Here is a 20,799-nt window from a genome sequence, read left to right as displayed (position 1 = left end):
TGAAGTAACTAGTACAGCAAGGTAACAAGTCTGTCTCATGGATATATGCATTGCAGATGACATGTACCAGGAACAGCCTTGTGTGCTGGCTGAATGCATAGCACTCTCTTTTTATTCAAATTCATTCTTTTAAAATGCCCTTGTTTCAGGAAGCCTCTCAGCAGTAACCACTGAGCTGATGCAATTTAAAGGGCCTGGATGGCTCATGGCACTGGATCCAGTCATTTCACCTCCTAATCCACAAGTCGTTGGGCTCAATGCAGGAGTCCCTGAGTGAAATTCTATGGCCTGTGTTATGTAGGAGGCCAGCTAGATGTTCTTAAGGTTTTTAAGGTGCAGCTTGACAAAACCCTGACTGGGATGATTTAGTTGGGGTTGGTCCTGCTTTGAGCAGAGGGTTGGACAAGATGACCTCCTGAGGTCCCTTCCAACCCTCATCTTCTATGATTCTGATGTTGGACTCTTGGCTTGTCAAGCCCTTGTGGCTGCACAGGAACGAAACCAAATGGTGAATGATCGCTATGGCTGACTGTTCGGCTAAGTGTTGAAGAAGACGACGACGACGACTAGATGATTGCAATGGTCCCATCTTGTCTTGTGTTTAGTAACTTTATGGATTTTAATGAACAAATATTAAACAAAACAGCTTTTATGTGTTGATCCCTTTACGTAACCATACACTACTGGTGGCAGTATTCTCCTCCCTCTTGTATCCCTTTACCCAAATCATGTTCAGTTGCTTTAGTTCTAAATTAGTTCTCTAATTTAGGGCCCGAGTTTACCATCCTTACTCTGAGTAGTTTTAGTGGAGTCAATTTAAGTAAGGAATAAGATACTATCAAAGTAAAGGTGAAGAATCAGACCTCTAAAGTATAGGCTCCTTGGGCTGGGGGACTTATGTTCCTTCTTGCTTATGGTGGTATGTAAATAACATGGTTGGAAAATATGTACATAGATGGTATGGGGTATAAAAACAAACCCATATCCCATCCTAGCAATCATGACTTGCTTTAACTTCCCATTAGCGTATTAGTGTAATAAATAGCTTCATAATCATGCAATAGATATTTTCAGTTGTTCTTAATCTGTTAACCCTCTTATAAGACAAAGGCTGCAGCTTCTGTGATCTCTGTTTGACAGTGTGATCCATCCGTGCCTAGGGTAGCTCACCTGAAAATGCCAAGATCAGGACAGACTGCAAGAAGGAGAGCAGATTCTCCCAGAACTAGTGGCACTGAGTTAGATTCCCCAACCAGTTACAAACAGTTCTTCTGATCTCCCACCCTGATTATCAAGAAGCTACAACAAGAAAAACACAGCCCCCTTTACTGCACTTTAGTCTCTGGCTCCCAGTCAGCAACTAGGTCCAATAAAGAGATAAGTTATTTAAAACTCTATTTCCTTTACCAAAATGTTCTCCTGACCCCAAAGGGTCAGCCACGTTGCCAGATCAATATAAATTTGTATCTTACCCAAAATACCATGCTGCCAGTCAATCCTTTAGTAACTAAAACTAAAGGTTTATTATAAAAGGAAAAACAGAAAAGAGATGTCAAATGATCAAAGCCACCAGATACATACAAAAGATATGAAAGGTCATATATATCAGGTTCTCAGTAAAATAGTGGGGTTTGCAGGCTTGTTCAGTCCCTCTGGTGTACATCCAGTACCCGGATGGGTCTCAGTTCTTTGTTTCACAGCTTCAGTTGCAGGTGAGTTGATCCAGAGGTAGGAAATAGGAAAGAAGACAATATGGAGTTAGTGAAGCTGCATTTTTCTGGGCTGCCATGTGGCTTGCTTCAGACACAAGCCCACAGCACATGGGCAGGGAAAGGCTCTTGCAGTCCCCGTGACCACAGGCATGTCTCTATACATTCTGATGACTCATGTGCTGTCCTGGCTCCTCTCCCCTCTGGGCTCATTGTAAAGGTAATGGCCCTTGGTGAGTCATCAAGGCTGACACTCATCTGCCTAGAGGGTGTACCCAGCAGCACCTCACAAGTTTTCGATAGTTATATTACATCCATCCATAACTTACAGTACCAAGATGTTACATGTGCATAAACAAAATCATCATATTTAGCATATTACAACCTTTCCAATGATACCTGACATGGCATATCTCGTCTGAATTATTATAATTTTGCAATATTGATATTAATAGTAGTATAACTGGCTTTTCATATTCCACCCAGCGTCACAAACAGTAATCCTTTCTTGTTCATGTTGTGCAATATAAGACAAATGGCATACTCACATGAAGTCTCTCTAGTGGTTTGCCTAGCATTTGCCCTGTTAGGCTCCTAGCCAACTTTTTTTAAGCTGCAACTCTTGCATATTTATTGCTTTTGTTTATATTTTACCAGTGGAAACACCTGCCCAGAAACCTTTGCTTTCCCATTATGTGCACCTCCTCCCCCACCCCTTCCTGGGGCTCGAGCCAGGACTGTGCACCTCTCATAACTGCAGCTGGGGTTGGAGTTCGGATGTGCACCCTTACCCCGCGCCTGTGGCCCGGGCCAGAGAGGGGGCTTTGTGGTGGGGTGGCTCCCCCCCCATGGGGCTCCAACTGTCATTCCCTCTCCCCCCAGCCCTGCTTCCCTAGTAATTTTTGTAAAGTCACGGACAGATCACAGGCTCTGTGAATTTTTTTTGTTTATTGCCTGTGACCTGTCTGTGACTTTTACAAAAAATAACTGTGACAAAATAACCTTAAGTATGATATACCAGGGTTTTATTAGGTTTCTGAGCTTTTGACTGTGTTAATGGTACTAAATTTGCATGTGCTCTTCTAAGGCAAACAGTGGTAATAAATTGTAACTTTTCCTTTTCCTGTTCAGAGTGGAAACAATGTCCCTCAGAAATGCAGATAACCCTGGCGATGTTAGCTCACGTATGATGGACAATAGTAAAGCCAGAGACTGCATTATTCCTATGGGGTAAGTATTATTTTCCTTCCTAGAACTTAGTGATTTTCTTGACTCTGTATCTCATAAGGCAGTGCTTTATTGTATTTAAAAATGCACCAAACTTCTAGCCTCAAGATCACTCTCTTTAATGGTTGATCTCTAGATCCATTGCTGAAGTCTCTGCGCTTCAGCGTTTCCTGTGGTTATGGTAGAAGATTAATTATATAAGGACTGGTAGAAAGCCAGACCTTTTGAAAGCAGTCTTCATTGTCTTACATTAAAGCTCAGTGGCTTAATTAGCAGGAATAGGAGAACATTTTGAGGGGCTCAGAACTGCAAATTCTACATTTTTTTAGGGTTTCTGGAAATTTTGCTGCATTTCGCAAACTCTGAAGTTTCTGTTGCTTTCCTTTGCAAAGATGCAGCCAGAGTGACATTAGGGGCTACCTTTGCACTCCCCTTCCCACCAAGGGCTGTGTGTGGGGCCTTTGCATCTCTCCAGCCCCTCTTCATTTGGAGAGTAAGTGAGGGGATTTGAAATGCGACGTGATTCTGTCATGTGGTAGTGCAGAGCACTAAGCCCAAAGTGGGCCCAGTCAATTTGAGAGTAGATCTTGTACTCTTCCCTCTGCTTGTCTTTGATAGTAAATGGAATTATAGTAAACTTCTGTTTTATTGGATTAATACCTGTGGTATTTTTTTCCAGAATAACCTCAGAAAACGTGGCAGAAAGGTTTGGCATTTCCCGAAAGAAGCAAGATGACTTTGCGATGGCTTCTCAGCAAAAGTAAATACATGGGTTTTATTTGTGTGCTAAGGAAATAAAAATTACATGAATAATCTAAAATACTTGATTTCTGTAGAGGAAACTTTGCTATTTTCCATGAACACTTTTTGTGTTATCCTATGTTAAAGGCTTAAAATGTAACATTTCAAATGACAGCAATGTTGTGACATGTAAATAGGTGTCAGCTAAAAGAATCAGGATTGTGGGGTGTGGGTAGCTCTGACCCCTGAACTCTAATGGGAGTCACATGATTAAGCCCCCTGTGCACATATTGCTAGAAAACTAGAGTGTTTAGAATATCTGTAGTTGAGCTCAGGCTTTCTGCATTCCCCAACACCCCGGTGGATCACAGCTTTGCTTTCTTGGTTTCTGTGAAACCCAAAATACAGTTGAAGAGCTTATACTGGCTTTAGCTGGATATCTTCATATCCCCTTGGACTGAAATTGAATGCTGGGGTAGAAGGAGGCTTTCCTGGAAGGGAAGTGTGGGTCCCTGAGCTGTGCCAGGTTGGGCGCAAAGGCGTGTGCTGATCCGGGAGCACCACCTTTGAAGAAATCTAAAGCAGTGTGTCAGACTAAGCATCACTATGACCGACTGAAGTAATCTTCCGCTTCCCAGCTCCATCCACTCTGCCGAGTCCATCTACTCTCTCATGCCTGGTATCATGCACGCTCCCCATACCATGGTTCTTCAAGATGTGTGGTCCCTATCTGGATTCCAGTCCCACCCCCCATCCTCTCTGCTACGGGCTTTGTGCCTGTTGCTAAGAGGGAACTCAAGAGGCATTGACCCGCGTGGTCTCATAAGACTTCAGACGCACCACGTGTCAAGAAAGACAACTTCAAACAGTTCTGGCTCCGGCGCATGGCGCACATGCGCACCCACATAGGGAATCCAGATAGGGACCACACATCTTGAAGAACCATCAGTTTCAGTAAGTAACCTTTTTTTATGACTATCCTGCATACCAGAAGCACTCAAAGTTCTCAGTGACAAACAAAGGTGAGATTTTTCTCTTGAAAATGGACGAGATTTCTCTAGCAGCATTTTTTTCAGTGAAAAATGTAGATTCTGCAACATTGAAACATTTTATGAATTCATGTCAGTTTCACCAGATTGTTTTGGTTTTGGGGGCAGGAGGAATCTTAAACATCCTCCAAAAAAGTAAACACATTTTGTTTTTACATTGTAAAAATATTTTGATTTTGCTTTGAAATGACTTTTTGGTTCAGAATTTCCTTTAATTTTTGTTAAATAATTAAAAGTGTTAAATGCTGCAAATCAAAATGAGATATTTCATTTTGGATAACAAAACATTTAGCTCAACCCAAACTAAATATATATATATATATATATATATATATATATATATATATATATATATGAAGTATGGCCTCCTACCACATGCGCTGAAGGAGAATTTTCATTTTGTTAGCAGTATAGGGCCCATTGCACACAGTTTTGCAGTTTTATTTCCATTTGTTAAAGAACAACAGTACACATGCTCTACTACTTTTAAGCAATGAGTTGATGCATCTGTAAACCAAGCCCTTTATATTGATGTTATTATTAATTCGCTCTGGTGATTTTAGAAGCGATTGGTACAATCCTACTCCAGGTTTTTAACCATTCAGGTGTTCTATACTAATAGAGCTGCAAGAGCTCAGCAGATGGGATGGTTTAAAAATGAGATCGTTCCAGTGCGGACCACAGTTAAGGATGACCAGGGCAATCAGAAAACCATCACTGTACTCCAAGATGAGGGGATCAGACCTAGTACCACTCTGGAAGGCTTGGCCAAACTGAAGCCTGCTTTCAAGGAAAATGGCTCCACTACAGCTGGTAAGCAATCTCAGTATATGGATAGTTATTTTTTAATCAGTGTTCTGTTGGCATGTAATGTGAGCCATTCTGTTATCCTCCCAGTCCCACCTGCATTACTGGGAACTAAACATACCCAGGCAAAGGTGATAATGTCAGTGAAATATCTCCCCAGGTAACTCCAGTCAAGTCAGCGATGGAGCTGCTGCAGTTCTACTGGCAAAACGCTCTAAAGCGGCACAGCTGGGGCTTCCAGTCCTAGGTGTGTTAAAATCTTATGCTGTGGTTGGAGTCCCACCCGATGTCATGGGCATAGGGCCAGCCTATGCCATTCCAGTAGCTTTGGAGAAGGCTGGTAAGGTACTATCTTTTTTGTTCTGTGTTACACAATGCCAAGCAAAATGGGGTCCTGGTTCATGATAAAAGCTCCTAGGCACTGCAGTATTATAAATAATAAGATGATCTCGGTCACTTCAGTTCATGGAGTTATTTGTCAGCAGTGGGAATACTAATTCATTAAATTTATAATCTTAGAAGAAATCCTGCCTAGGATTATTGTAATGTTATTTTCCCATGCATTACAAAATATAAATAATCATTTCATTTGAATCTTCCCAGAAACTTGCATTGAATCTTTTTACAGTTCCAGCAAAGTGTTAATGAGTATAGTACATGATTTGTTCTCTGATGTCGTGCTGCTCTCATCTTAATGTGGTGAAACACTCCAGTCTGAAACCACATGCCTGTAAATTAACCACATTATTAATGAATTCTCTTCTAGGATAGACAATTTAAAATGGCAACTGTTTATATGATGTAAATAGCCATAGTAATTTACATGTTCTATCCATGGAACTAGAGTTGTTTCTATAATTCCTTTCATACTCCAGAAATCTCGCAGCATTTTACAGAGTGAGCTTGGACATGGCCATTGCAGATGCTAGGCAAACTTAACAATAGTTCTTTTGCTCTCACATCCTCTCTGAAAATATCCTGAGATCTTTAACCTCTACAAGGGATGGGTGGAAGGGAATTTTGTATATATCTTATCCAAAAGACTAGTAGTGATATTTAAATAATTATGAATAATTTTAAGCGTTATGGTCTTCGATATCTAACTATGATGCAGTTACCCACATGTCCTTATTCCTATGAGAGGCAAGTGGAAATATTTCATTGAAAGCCTTCTGTTTAAGAATATTTTCTTTCAGCTACTGTTTTCAGTTATCAAATCTCCCTTTAACTTCTGTTCTCTCTCTTAACACACAGGTTTGACTGTGAATGATATTGATATATATGAAATTAATGAAGCCTTTGCTAGTCAGGTGAGACTGCCCATCTTGTTTAATTTTGAATTTCTAATGTGCTTGGTGGCTGAGCAGAATTTCATATGGGTTACAACTGTAAAACAGATATGGGTTTGTTTCAAATATTACAGGCCCAATAGTTCCTTGATAATGCGCATACAGACCTTTTTCCTCTCAGCAAAGGTTTAATAACAGATGCTGTAGGGAATTCCCATATCACTTAGAGTTTTATTAAAAATATACCACAGGACATTCACTAGCATAGGGTGAAATACTTCAAATTAAAACCAAACTAAATCTGTCCAGTAAACAATGTACGGCTTGATACATTGTTTGCTTTTTTTAAAATTTTATTCATATGCTGATGTAAAATTCAGTAATTCACCATGGATATTACCAACATTAATGTGCTTCCAGTATAAATTTATAATGTTTATGAAGTATCTAGTAAGAGGGGTGTTTAAAAAAAACGTAGATGGAATTTTCACTATAGTGTCTTCTACAACTGTGCAAAACTTCTGCTCTAGAAACCAAACTTACTTGTTAAAATCTCCCTAATTGTAAAATAAGCCATACGATATAAAGGTGAATTTATAAACATATCAGACTAGCTCAGTTTCCTGTGTGCCTTGGGTATACAGTGTAGTTCCAGTGTCTCCCACAGAGATGCATGTCAGTGCTGAGGACAGGCTTACTATCTTCACTCTTAAGTATGCAACCCAAATCATATAGGCTCAGTTACTAACACAAATATATTGTATATACTTATTTGGAGTGCTGAATCTGAATGCCATGTTTTCCCTTAAATTATATATTTTGGGCTAAATTCATCCTTTTTGTAAATCCACTAACAAGAGACTTACATTAGGAATATGTCTGGCCAGTTGTGTTCAGTATTCCATCGAATGTACAGACCTGAGTTTACTATTAAGCTTTGCAATTATATACAAATGCAAGGAGTCTAAACACTAAGTTGGGTGAAGTTGAGTGCCTGCTATTAAATGAGGATATTAATATAACAGGCATCACGGAAACTTGGTGGAACGATGATAATCATTGGGATATGATAATACCAGGGTACAAAATATATAGGAATCACAGAGTAGGTCGTACAGGTGGGGGAATGGCACTATATGTGAAAGAAAACATAGAGTCAAATAGAATAAAAATCTTGAATGAATCGAACAGTACCATAGCATCTCTATGGATAGAAATTCAGTGCTTGAATAATAGTATAGCAGTAGGAATATACAACCGACCGCTTGACCAGCATGATGATGGTGATTGTGAAGTGCTCAAGTAGATTAGAGAGGCTTCAAAAACAGAAAATCCAATAATAATGGGGAATTTCAACTATCCCCATATTGACTGGGTACTGCAGAATGGGATGCAAAAATAAAATTTCTTGACACCATTACTGACTGCTTTTTGGAGCAGCTAGGCCTGGAACACACAAGGGAAGAGGCAATTCTTAGTTTAGTCCTAAGTGCTGCACAAGATCTGGTCCAAGAGATGAATATAGCTGAATCACTCAGTAATAGTGACCATAATGTAATTAAATTTAACATCCCTGTAGAGTGAAAAATACAAAAAAAACCAAAAAACCCGAACAACCATAGTAACATTTAACTTCAAAAAGGGGAACTATACAAAAATGAGGAGGCTAGTTAAATGGATATTAAAAGGAACAGTCACAAGAATGAAATGCCTGCAAGCTGCATGGAAACTTTTTAAAAACACCATAATAGAGTTTCAAACTACATATACACCCCAATTAAAAATAAAACATTAAGAGGACCAAAAATAATTGCCACCATGGCTAAACAGCAGAGTAGAAGAGGCAATTAGAGACAAAAAGACATCTTTTAAAAATTGGAAGACAAATACTACTGAGGAAAATAGAAAGGAATATAATCTCTGGCAAGTCAAGTGTAAAAGTATAATTACGTAGGCCAAAAAAGAATGTGAAGAGCAACTAGCAAAAGACACAAAACTAACAGCAAACTTTTTTTTAAGTACATCAGAAGCAGGAAGCCCGCAAAAAAATCACTGGGGCCACTGGACAATTGAGGTGCTAAAGGAGCATCAAGGTCGCTCAAGGCCATTGCGGAGAAACTAAATGAATTCTTTGCTTCACTGCAGAGGATGTGTGGGAGATTCCCACATCTGAGCCATTCTTTTTACATGACAAATATGAGGAACTGTCCCAGATTGAGGTGTTAGTAGAGATGTTTTTGGAACAAATGGATAAATTAAACAGTAATAAGTCACCGAAACCAAGTGGTATTCACCCAAGAGTTCTGAAGGAATTCAAATATGAAACTGCAGAACTACAAACTATGATATGTAACCTATCGCTTAAATCAGCTTCTGTATCAGATGACTGCAGGATAGCTAACGTAATGCTGATTTTTAAAAAAAGGCTCCAGAGACTATCCTGGCAATTACAGGCCAGTAACCCTAACTTCAGTACCAGGTAAATTAGTTGACACTGTAGCAAAGTCAGAATTCTTAGTCACACAAATGAACACAATTTGTTGGGGAAGAATCAGCTCAGGTTTTGTAAAGAGAAATCATGCCTCACCAATCTATTAGAATTCTTTGAAGGGGTCAGCAAATGTGAACAAGGGTGATCCAGTGGATATAGTGTACTTGGACTTTCAGAAAGCCTTTGACAAAGTCCCTCACCAGAGGTCTTCAGCAAAGGGTAGGCAGTCATGGGATAAGAGGAAAGGTCCTCTCCTGGATCAGTAATTGATTAAAAGATAGGAAACAAAGGATAGGAATAAATGGTCGGTTTTCAGAATGGAGAGCGGTAAATAGCAGGGTCCCCTAAGGATCTGTACTGGGTTCAGTACTGGTCAACATATTCATAAATGATCTGGAAAAAGGGGTAAACAGTGAGATGGCAAAATTTACAGATAATACTAAATTACTCAAGATAGTTCAGTCTAAATCTGACTGCGAAGAGTTACAAATGGAGCTCATAAAACTGGGTGACCGGGCAACAAAATGGCAGGTGAAATTCAACGTTGATAAATGCAAAGTAATGCACATTAGAGAACATAATCCCAACTATACAAACAAACATGATGGGGGGTCTAAATTAGGTCTTACCACTCAAGCAAGAGATCTTAGCGTTATCATGGATAGTTATCTGAAAATATCTGCTCAATGTGCACTGGCAGTCAAAAAAGATGGCAGAATGTTAGGAACCATTAGGAAAAGGATAGATAAGACAGATAATATCATAATGCCACTATATAAAGTCATAGTACACCTGCACCTTGAATACTGTGCGCAGTTCTGGTGGCCTCGTCTCAAAAAAGATATATTGGATTTAGAAAATGTACAGAGAAGGGCAACAAAAATAAGGGGTATAGAACAGCTTCCATAGGAGGAGAGATTAAAAAAGACTGGGACTGTTCATCATAGAAAAGAGATGACCAAGGGGGGGTATATGATAGAGGTCTATAAAATCATTAATGATGTGGAGATAGCAAATAAGGAAGTGTTACTTAACCTTTTATGTAACACAAGAACTGGGGGACCTGATGAAATTAATAGGGCAGCAGGTTTAAAACAAACAAAAGGAAATAATTCTTCACACAAGGCATAGTCAACCTGTGGAACTCATTACCAGGGGGTGTTGTGAAGGCCAAAAATGTAACTGGGCTCAAGAAAGAGCTAGATAAGCTCTTGTACGATTGGTCCATCCATGGTTATTAGCCGAGATGGTCAGGGACACAACCCTATGCTCTGGGTGTCCTTAAATCTCTGACTGCTAGAAACTGGGACTGGACAATAGGATTGCTCGATAAATTGCCATGTTCATTCCTTCTGAAGCATCTGGCATTGGACACTGTCAGAAGAGAGGATGCTGGTCTAGACGGACCATTGGTCTGATCCAGTATGGCCATTCTTATGTTAATTTAGGTTGCTATGATACATGCTGAGAACTGACACACAGGTGACTAATTTTACAAGGACATTCTTGATATGTCTTTCTAGGCTGTGTATTGTGTTGAGAAACTGGGTATCCCAATGGAGAAGGTCAACCCCCTTGGAGGAGCGATAGCATTGGGGCACCCACTAGGCTGTACTGGGGCTCGTCAAGTTGTCACTTTGCTCAATGAACTGAAGCGAAGGGGGAAAAGGTGAGCATTTAAAATGCTATGGTAAATAGTTCTTTCTGTAAAGTATCTACATGGTAATGGTCAAAGCTTGTGATGTCCTTTCCTTCAAATGGAGTGTTCATGTTTCTGTCATAGCCTAGAGGGGATAATAGGAGATGGCTAAACAATTTGAGTAAGAGCAATTCAGGTGTCTTCAAATAGAGAAAAACTTAGTTCAGTTTCCTGGTGGATTTCCACACAGGTTATTTCCTCACAAATTGTGACAGACAGCATGAGAGTTTCATAATACACCTGGAGTAGATCGTAGCTGAGCTTCCTGAAGTATAGTGGAGGGAGGTAGTGTGGCGGTTTTCCTGTGGCAGTATTTTAAACTGATCCCATCCCTTAGTATCGGGGTGAGTTTCTCTGTCAATCAAAGCAGAGTCCTAAAACTCACCCCTCTAGAACTCATGTCCCTCCTATTAATTTATCTATTTTGATGGCTGAGGGGCACATTTCTTACAGTGTGCTGCTAGAAGAGCGGATATATCTTTCATGCCCCATGACATGAGGGAGGTGGCTGAGGAGAATCTTGTACAAAGGGTGCCACTTTCCCACTTCAGGGAAGTAGGCACCAGAGACTGTTCCTGAATTAGAATCTTTGTCTATTTAAGCCAATCTTCAGTTTTTCAGGCAATATAAATTAACTTCATTCACTGATTTTTTTCAGGCTGTCTAGAACTAGAGCTTACTGTTTCTAATCACACACTAACTTGTTTTGTTCCAGGGCATATGGTGTTGTGTCCATGTGCATTGGAACTGGTATGGGAGCTGCAGCAGTATTTGAATACCCAGGGAAGTGAATTCCATCGTACAAGAGAAGCACAGCATCTGACTCTTCATTCTCCAATGCTAGTGAATAATTTGTACTGTAAAAATCACGTGGGTTCAGGAATTCATTCACTGATTTTAGGCACAGATGACGACAGGGTAGTAATTTATGTGCACTGTATACTGAAATGCTTTGGGATAAGAGGAAATGAGCTTGCTGGCTGCTTCAAAGCTAAGGCGCGCAAATGCCAGAGGGAACAGGTGAGCTCAGTTCAGCCAGTTTTGCTCTTATAAATAGAGGCCCCAATTCATATGAATAGTCCCACTGGATTTAATGGTACTCGTATGTAAAATTACGCATGTGGAACCAAGGAATCAAGGCTATAGTTCAGAAAGATGAAGTTCATGTGGGCTTTGCTTTTGTTAAAGAGAGATGTTAAGATATAGTTGTCTAGGCACATAAATGTTGATGCACATGGAGCAATTTTTTCATCTGTGTAAAGAAAGTTTTTACTGCCTAATGATAAAGTTCTTAAGGAATTATCCTGGGATGACTGATTAAATCAACAACGGCAACAGTGAAAATACGTTTTTTTAAAGTGGTTAAACCGGGTATTTCACCCACAGCCTGACCTATTACATTCAGGTTATAACTATCCTTTATGGCTCATCTAATTTGTCCACATGCCCAATGTGTGTGGGGGAGTTTTGAGGGGGTTTCCAAAAATCCCCGTGTTTCTATATTAAACAAATTTGGACAGAGTGGAAGGAATTGGATAATTTTAGCTTGTTTTGTGACTTTTAAAAAAATCAGCCTTTTTTTCTGAATTAACATTTAGCATAAGCGTATTTTGTATTTCATTACCCTAATATAGACTGATTTTTGGCATATTCCTTTTTTTGCTGTTAATGCTACATGAATATCAGTAATATTCTCCATGAGTGCAAAGACATACTTTTTGTGTTATACAGCTATTTCCCTTCTATATTACCTTCAGTAGCAAGCTTATGTACTTTGGTCACATTTGGCACAGAGTTGAAGAAAACCTTGAGAAAGTTATAATGGAAGGAATGGTGGAGGGATATCATAGTAAGGGATGACCAGCAAGGAGATGAATGGTGTATGGCAGATCATTGGAAGATTAGCTGCTAGTAATTAGCGATAGATTATAGACAGATTAAAATTCTGCTATGATGTTTACTGATATTCAGACAAATGGATTTACTTACTACCTTCAAAAGACCATTTAAACTCCTAGTGCTAACTGTTTTAAAAGGAAGTGTGTACTTATTGTTATCTGACGTTATATTAGAAATGTTTTAAATCAGCAGTGCAAGGTGAAAAGTTCTGTCCTGTTTCTTGGTTATGCACTTAACATAATTGGGTACTTGAATGTATTGCTATGTTCTAAAAATAAGGATCAGTAATTAAAGACCACAGTTAAATATGGGATGAATTTTTTATATTCTTTCCCTGCTAAATGGGGAAAAAGCCCAGTAACTAGTTTCACTTATTTAAATGGTATGTGAGCAGTATGCTAGAGCTCCAGGGCAGAAGTCTGAGTGGTGCTGCAAAGTGAGACACTGACATTAGTGGGACTGGGAGGCCTCCAGTTCCTATCTCTGAAAAATTAGACTGCTTTGCTTTAGATGACTTTCCACAGAGAGAATTCTTTCCTAGGTGTCTGGCTGGTGGGTCTTGCTGACATACTTGTGGTTCAGTTGATCACCATATTTTGCATTAGAAAGGAATTTTCCTCCAGGTCAAATTGGCAGAGGCCCTGGGTTTCTTTTGCCTTCTTCTGCAGCATGGGCCACTTGCTGTTTTAAACTAAAGTTTTAAACTAAAGTAAATGGTGGATTTTCCGTAACTTGAAGTCTTTAACTCATTAGTTGAGGACTTCAGTAACTTAGTCAGCGATTAGGGGTCTATTACAGGAGCGGGTATGTTAGGGTGTATGGCCTGTGATGTGTGGGTCAGACTAGATGATTGCAATCATCCCTTCTGGCCTTAAAGTCTGTGAGTCTAAGGGTATGTCTATGCTGACGGCAGCAAAGTCACTGCCGTCAGATCGACTTATCTGGATCGATTGAGCGGGTCTTCACTGACAGCTCAATTGATCCAGAAGTCGACACTGGTAAACCACCCCCTCAAGGGGCATAGCGCTGCGTCGATGGGAACACAGTTCCCATCGGCACAGTGCAGTGAAGACGCCGCGCAGAAAGGATGCACAGCACTCAACGGGAGTTACGCAAGTTACTCTGCGTAGCTTGTGTAAAACTCCCATCGACTGCCGCTGAATCGCCAGGTCAGTGCAGACCAGGGCTATGAGATGCTTCACTTTGCACACCCTCATTTGAAAATTCTGGCCCCAGGATTTGATGGATAAATGGGATTCCGATTGGCTGAACAAATCTGTCTGACACCAGCTAATATATAACTACTTCTGTTTCTGCTCTTTGCCAACAAACACACTGCCTGCAAAAGACTTTTGTTGCAGGATGAGGGTGGGAAACTTATGCGCTCAGAAATGGGAACATCAAACTGACCTTCAATTTTTTTTGGTATTACTGTAAACAGTAAAGTGTGAGTGTGGGCGAACCATGGGAGGATAAGAAAATATAGTTGAATTCTCAGACACTTACTACTTAAACATTTATGTTGGTGTTTTTTCAAAGATGCCTAAGGGATATAGACACCCAACTCCCATTGACTTTCATATTAGAAGGCACTGAAAGAAACGGAGCCAGTCAGAATGTCAGTTTTGTTCACTGTTTCTCACTCTCTAGTTTGCATCTAACTATTATGATGTGGAATTAACTTCTGACTTACTTTTAAACTAAGGAGCAAACTAAACTGTTACAGGTGCCTCCTTCAGAGTTCCTTTAAAATTGCCCTGCTTTGTAGAAACAGGTACCTTGCAATATCAATGGGCATATGCCAATAAAAGGTAACTATAAAACTCAACACATACTACTTTGATTCAACATCTGTTGAATGGTATGTGTCCAGCAGACAATTATCCTATTTCAGTAAAATTCTTGGGCTATACATTACTTGGAATTCATTTTAAAACTAAAATTTTTATTTAAATCTCAAGTACATGAAAATATAGTAGTATAAATAGTGCCATTCAGTATCTGTGCATAACTTCCAGTGACTTCAATAGCCAATAATGTAACCCATTACCTTGACACCTAATCTATATTGTCGGTGTTATATTAAGTGGAGATCTTCATATTTCTCATCGTGAGATCCTCTGCCTCTGATCTGTAGTTTGCAGGGCTTCTCTCCCAGCATTCCAAAAACAGTCATTGTAGTTTCATATTCCACATTACTCCTAAAATACAAAGGGAGAAGACAATTCAGTTAGTTTTACTACAGGTAAGACTAGAGCACAGTTCTTTAAGGAGGCTGGGAGGAGGAGAATGATGATGCCTTCTGACATTTGTTATGGTCTCCAGTTATCTGGAACAAATGGTACTGTGATGCGGCAGGAGTTACCTTTGCTTTCCCCATGGGAATGGTGATTTTTGGCTGCTGTAGGCTGGCCCAATTTCATGTATCATCATATCACATGTAGTAACTGAGTACTAGAATGCTTTTTACAGTCTTGCCTGATGTCTATATGACGTTGAATGAGTTAATGTGGTGTTTGGAAGGAAAGCTTCAATGTTCTTTTCATTGTGTAGTTGTATTTAAAAAAAATATCTAACTGATGTAAGTATAATTGTGATGCAGGGAATGACTGAACTTTCTCCAGGTGACTGCCATTGTCCTATGGAAAAGGCAAGAAGTTAGATGAGAGAATTTTCCCACTGGTTCTTGTAGGACAGGAGGCAGTCAACTGAATGCTAACTTTAGGCAAACATTTACAGAAAACGTAGTTTTGTTTAATTTGTAGTTTGTGATAAATGCAAATCCTAGATCTAGATCCTAGTTCTAGTGGCCTGAGGACAGCAACCCCCAGCACTTCTGAGACTGTTCCTCTGAGGTGCTTCCCTTTTTCCTGCAGACTTGAGGGCTTGTATACACTACAAAATTAGGTTGATCTCCAGCCACCTCAGTAAATAAATTGGCTGTTGCTGTCCACACTACCCTCCCTCTCACAGCTGGAGGACCCCCCCCCCCCCTCCAGTGCCAGCCTGAGACAAAATGTGAAATAATAGCTGTGAAACTGACAAGATGTCAGTTTCACTGCTGGTAGGTTCTCTGCTGTGAAATTGAGTCAGCACTGGGTTCACAGTCTGAGCTGTCAGCAGCAGGGCTCCCAGCTCGGGCTGTCAGCCCCAGGACAGGGGGTGAGCCCCACTGCCAGGGCTGACAGCCAGGAGCCCTGGTGTCCACTCCCATTGAGGGGGTGAGAAGGAGAGCCTGAGCCCAGCCAGTGGCTAGGCTCAGGCTCTCCTACCCCCATCCCCTGCCCCAATCCCTTGCCGGGAGGTGGCCACAGGGCTCCAGGTTGTGAGCCCCATGCTGGGCTGAAAGTCAAAAGATTACATACAGACACTGCATTGTCTGAGTTACATCGACCTAAGCCTTACACCTCTTGCAGAGGTGGAGTTATTAGGTAGATGTAGTGGGCAACTTACAGTGGCAGGAACACCATTCTAGTTTAGACACTTATATAGGTCCATGTAAACTGCCTTACGTCCACCGAGCTCTGTAGTGTGAACGAGGCCTGATTCCTCCAAGGCCTTAGGCAATAGCTTTCCCTGCCATCCAACTCAAAACTCCCCAGCAGGGAGGAGCACTGGGTAAGCTTATGCAATTAATGAAAGAGTTAAATTTGTGAGGAAGGCTTACTGAAAATCAGTGTCACAATTTGAATATGCCTATCTTTTCACTATTATCTCATGAGTTTGTTCTCTGTGCTACTCTGCTAGGGAATTCGTTTGGGGCAGAATTAAAGAGCTTGTTACCAAATAAATAAATAAATAAATAAATTTCCTTTCAGGGTAGCCCTATGCAGTGTATTTGTTTCCAGGAAGTGCTTCAGACACACTCTCAGAAGAAAGGTTGCAAGTAAATAGCTTAATTTAAAACAAAGCCTCTTATCTCCCTCACCCACACTTTAAATATCTGTTGAAACTTGCCTACCAGCACTGCTCAGAGGTGACTGTATTTTCCTACTGAAATAATTAGGTCAGATTATTCCCCCCAATTCAAACTTCCTGCTTTTTTGCAATAAAACTTAGTTTTCAACATAATTTTAAAAGCCACTTTGCATCAAAAACAGCCTTTTATGATGTTTTTTTTTATTAGGTAAAACTCCCTGGAGCTTTCCACTAAAGATCACTTCATTAAGAACATAATTTAAAATGGAACTTCCCTATGAGTTGCATCTTGCTGATTAATTAGAGTAGTGGTTTTCAACCTTTTTTCATTTGTGGGCCACTAAAAAATTTCAAATGGAGGTACGGACCCTTTTGTAAATCTTAGACATAGTCTGCGGACCGCAGATTGAAAACCACTGAATTAGAGCAACTAGGTGTAGAAGGGACATTGGGTCTTGCCTCTACCAGTGATGTGATTCCTAGCCTTCATTTGATAGGGTGGGGTGCACTTTATTGACAGATGTACTATAGAAAAACAGATGTTTAAAGGAAGAGGAAACTAGTTTATAATCTTTCTCTATTCTCCTTTATTCCTTGTCCTATCACCCTGTGCTAACATTTTTGTTATCATGGAGTATAAAACCTTTGGTGGTGGGGTGGCATGAGTCTATCCATCTGTTTCATAAAGTGCAGTGCACATCTATTGTGCTAAGTGATACCACACTAGTCAGTTTTCAGCACAATGGCTGCCACCAGCACTAGATGTAGCAATACTAAATTTAAAAGTGGCAGCTCATTCAGTTTTACCATATTGCCTCATCGTTATATGCAGGTGCTGTATGCTTCAGTAGTGAGACTGAGGAATTTAGCATGATAGTTTAAGGAGAGCTAATAATATTCACTTCAAGACTATAAGACTGACTATAAGGAGCCATTCAGCTCTTTATGCACGATTGGGACAGAAGCTCTCTACTAGACACATTTAAAAATATTTCTAAGTACATTTCAGCATGTAGACAGTGTGGTAAACTTCTCAGTGTGACTTCACAGAATACTGTGTTGAAAAACAAGGGTTCAACTTTCCTGAGCACTTGTTGAGCACCCAAGGTATGCTTTGCACTGGACAGGACGTGGGTATGATATAAGCCCTATGCTGAAGAATTTAAAATCTAAGGAGTCAACCAGGGGCCGCTGACAGAGTCCATGTACAGCAGTTTGTAATACCAGCACAGAAACAATGACTGAAAGAGCTTCATCTCAACTGGGTAACTCTGAACTCTAATGATAAATTCCTGGTAATGTTTCCAAAACATTATTTCCTGGGGTTTGCATGAAAAAGCATGCACCTTTATTTGGGCACTTACACTGTGCGCAGTCTGTGGGAATGTTTGGGCAAATGGGAATTAAGATGTCTAAACCCTGTTTGTCCAGGCACATGCAGGACCTGCACAGTACAGCCATGTTAAAATGCATGCCCATGTGTAAATGGGCCTCTATTGACTGAATGTTTCTCAATAATTCAGCTATGTAAGGCCTGATAATTTTAGCAGAAAAATTTGTTCTGAGACTGAGAAGTGCAAAACCATTTTTATTCTCTTCTCTGACCCTTGTAGACAACATTGAAACACAATAGAACTGGGCAGCTGTTTGGCAGAGGCACACACTGGGGTAACAGTTAATTTTTGTTTTAATTACTCCTTGCACCATAAAACTTCTGTTCTTACTGTACCTTGCAGTAAAACTGATCTTTAAAGTTACTTTGGTGGGTAAGTTGGCTTCATGTGCCTCAAGAATTCCTTGAATAGGGGAGATGGAAAATACTTCCTTGTCGTTATGCCGTTCCTGTTGGTCTGCAGCAAAGAATGAAAACATCAAGTGAAATGATGTAAGAGTCTCCAGTGTTGTACATAACATAGCATTCATGTATGCAAACAGTACATCTCCTGACTTCCTGGTGAAAAACTGCCTGGTATTGACATGCATTTGACTAGTCTACATTTTCATCTGCTGGGCAAACTGGGGTGGTGGCAATTGTAAATGGCAAAATAACATGATCTGGTCCTGCTCCCACTGAAGTCAATGAACATTTTACCATTAACCTCATTAGAAGCAAGCTCAGGTTGAAGTTCATCTGAGTCGTTGGTGCTCACTTTCTCTTCGGATCAGGCCTTAAGTTAGAAAAACAAGATCAATAAATATGGTCGGTCTGATTCTATTCTTTGGTATACATCTGAAGTAATTATTGAAGTCAGTGATGAAACACTAAAGTAAAAACTATGAGATCAGAACCTGACCTGGTTCTTACTGAGAGAATGATTGTCCTCATATTTTATGTATTGACTAGGTGTGCATATGCATCTTATTAAAAGAAGACTAAAACCAGCATTAGGCTCTTCAAATAAAGGATATCCATTACACAGGCTTAGTACCCAGTAAAGCAGTCCAGTAACTTCTGCATCTGCTCCTGTTTAACAGAAAGACGTCTTCTGTCCTAGTTTGGTCAACAAAGCAGGTCTCAAAATCAACTGTCTCACAAGAGAGCTCCAGTAATGGGACTGTAAGGTATGCAGTCACTGGCATGAGCTGCAAGGATATAAGAGAGGAAGGAAGTTTAAAAAAAAAAATCCAAAACTTTGTCCAAAAAGAAATCCACGTTATTTAGGGCAAATCTACGCTTAAAACACTGCATCAGTGCAGCTGTGCCACTCAGCGCTTTAATGAAGATGTTCTAAGCCAATGGGAGAGAGCATAGTTAATCCACCGCCCTGAGAGGCGGTAGTTATGTCAGTGGCAGAAGCTCAAAGATGGGTGGTTAGATCACTAAACTATGTCTCTCAGAGATGTGGATTTTTTACACCCCTGAATGATGTAGTTATACCAATATCTGTAGTATAAGCTAGACCTTAATTTCTCAGATGCTGTCTTAGGCAATAGAAGGGATATTACGTATTCCACGCTACAGTTCAGACCATTAGTTTAAGCCTGAGGCCCATTGTGACAGTAAAGTGTGCTGTCTTGCTTTTTCAGGGAGGTTTTCACAATGGCCATTGTATGTTCTCCGCAATGTAATATTCATTGTACATTCTGGTTAACTTTTGAGTGTTATACAAAGACACAGACATTACATTTCATTATTGCATCTCTTAGTTCTTTAAACCTGTATCTGGCATATTGTTGTGAATTGTTTTGTACACAGGTTGCCTACAATTATTGTGTGCTCCATATCTTAGATACCACAGTGAGCAAAGCCCTAGAAATAGCTTAAATGAAAAAATTCTGCACAGCACTGAAACTGCTTAAGATCTATATTTATTTTATAGCCTTCAGTGTGGAAGAGGTCAGTCTTAAACTGTGTGTGGGGCTGTGATCATATCACATCCCATCGCTAAGCAGACTTGAGACCTCAAGGAATTCTGTTGCAGGAGGTGATGTTAGTAACTCAGAGTCTGTACTGAGCGAATGCCTCAGCACGGTGTCAAAGGGCAAAGTCTGATTGGAGTGTGCTCTCTTTTGGTTGAAATGTAAAATCTGGGCCTTCCTGCTGTACAATCAAAGACCCTCTGGAAATGGGCTGGCATACTGAGATTAACAGCCTCATCGTCCTAAAAGCACCTTGCCGTTTCAGTTGAAAGCTATTATTTCCCTTTTGTGTGTGCTGCTGTTCATTATTGATTAGTTGGCACACTTTACCGTAGAAGTAGCTGCATTTCAGTGGTGGGAAAGTTATGAAAAATAACTGAACATTCTGCCTCAAGATGCATCTTGAACATAAAAGTTTTAGTTACTTTTGTTCTCTAGTGCTTGTTACCTGGGTCGTTCTGTTACTGTATTCAATAACCAGATTTTGACTAAATTCCACCTTCCTGTCGCCATTCTCAAACTGGAGCACTTGGATTCCTGAGGGCAGCAGGTCAGCTGGCAGATTCTGATATGTAAGTAACTCCAGAGTTGTGTGGAATGACACTTTCAC

General features: G+C 40.2%; 2 protein-coding genes across 2 annotated transcripts in view; one reads left to right on the top strand and one right to left on the bottom strand.

Moving 5' to 3' along the window:
* Positions 1-13,224, top strand: part of ACAA1 (acetyl-CoA acyltransferase 1) — a 24,872-nt gene extending 11,648 nt beyond the window's left edge. The window contains exons 6-12 of the mRNA XM_067566177.1: positions 2,841-2,939; positions 3,616-3,696; positions 5,349-5,539; positions 5,694-5,873; positions 6,788-6,843; positions 10,837-10,982; positions 11,728-13,224. Coding sequence (XP_067422278.1) covers positions 2,841-2,939; positions 3,616-3,696; positions 5,349-5,539; positions 5,694-5,873; positions 6,788-6,843; positions 10,837-10,982; positions 11,728-11,803 — 829 coding nt within the window. The 3' untranslated portion in view covers positions 11,804-13,224. The remainder of the gene's footprint in view (positions 1-2,840; positions 2,940-3,615; positions 3,697-5,348; positions 5,540-5,693; positions 5,874-6,787; positions 6,844-10,836; positions 10,983-11,727) is intronic.
* Positions 1,506-20,799, bottom strand: LOC137165100 (deleted in lung and esophageal cancer protein 1-like; the record flags this gene model as incomplete). The annotated part of the gene is made up of 5 exons (XM_067566194.1): positions 1,506-1,700; positions 14,962-15,112; positions 18,559-18,679; positions 19,259-19,412; positions 20,638-20,799. Coding segments are annotated over 4 exons (561 nt in total), but the record flags the coding sequence as incomplete, so codon positions are not given.

This window comes from Emydura macquarii, unplaced genomic scaffold (assembly GCF_026122565.2).
Source record: "Emydura macquarii macquarii isolate MOO-44397 ecotype Brisbane River unplaced genomic scaffold, CSIRO-AGI_Emac_v2 contig_2742, whole genome shotgun sequence".
NCBI lineage: Eukaryota > Metazoa > Chordata > Testudines > Chelidae > Emydura > Emydura macquarii.
The sequence above is the reverse complement of the archived record's forward strand: the minus strand, read 5'-3'. Positions and strand labels throughout refer to the sequence as shown.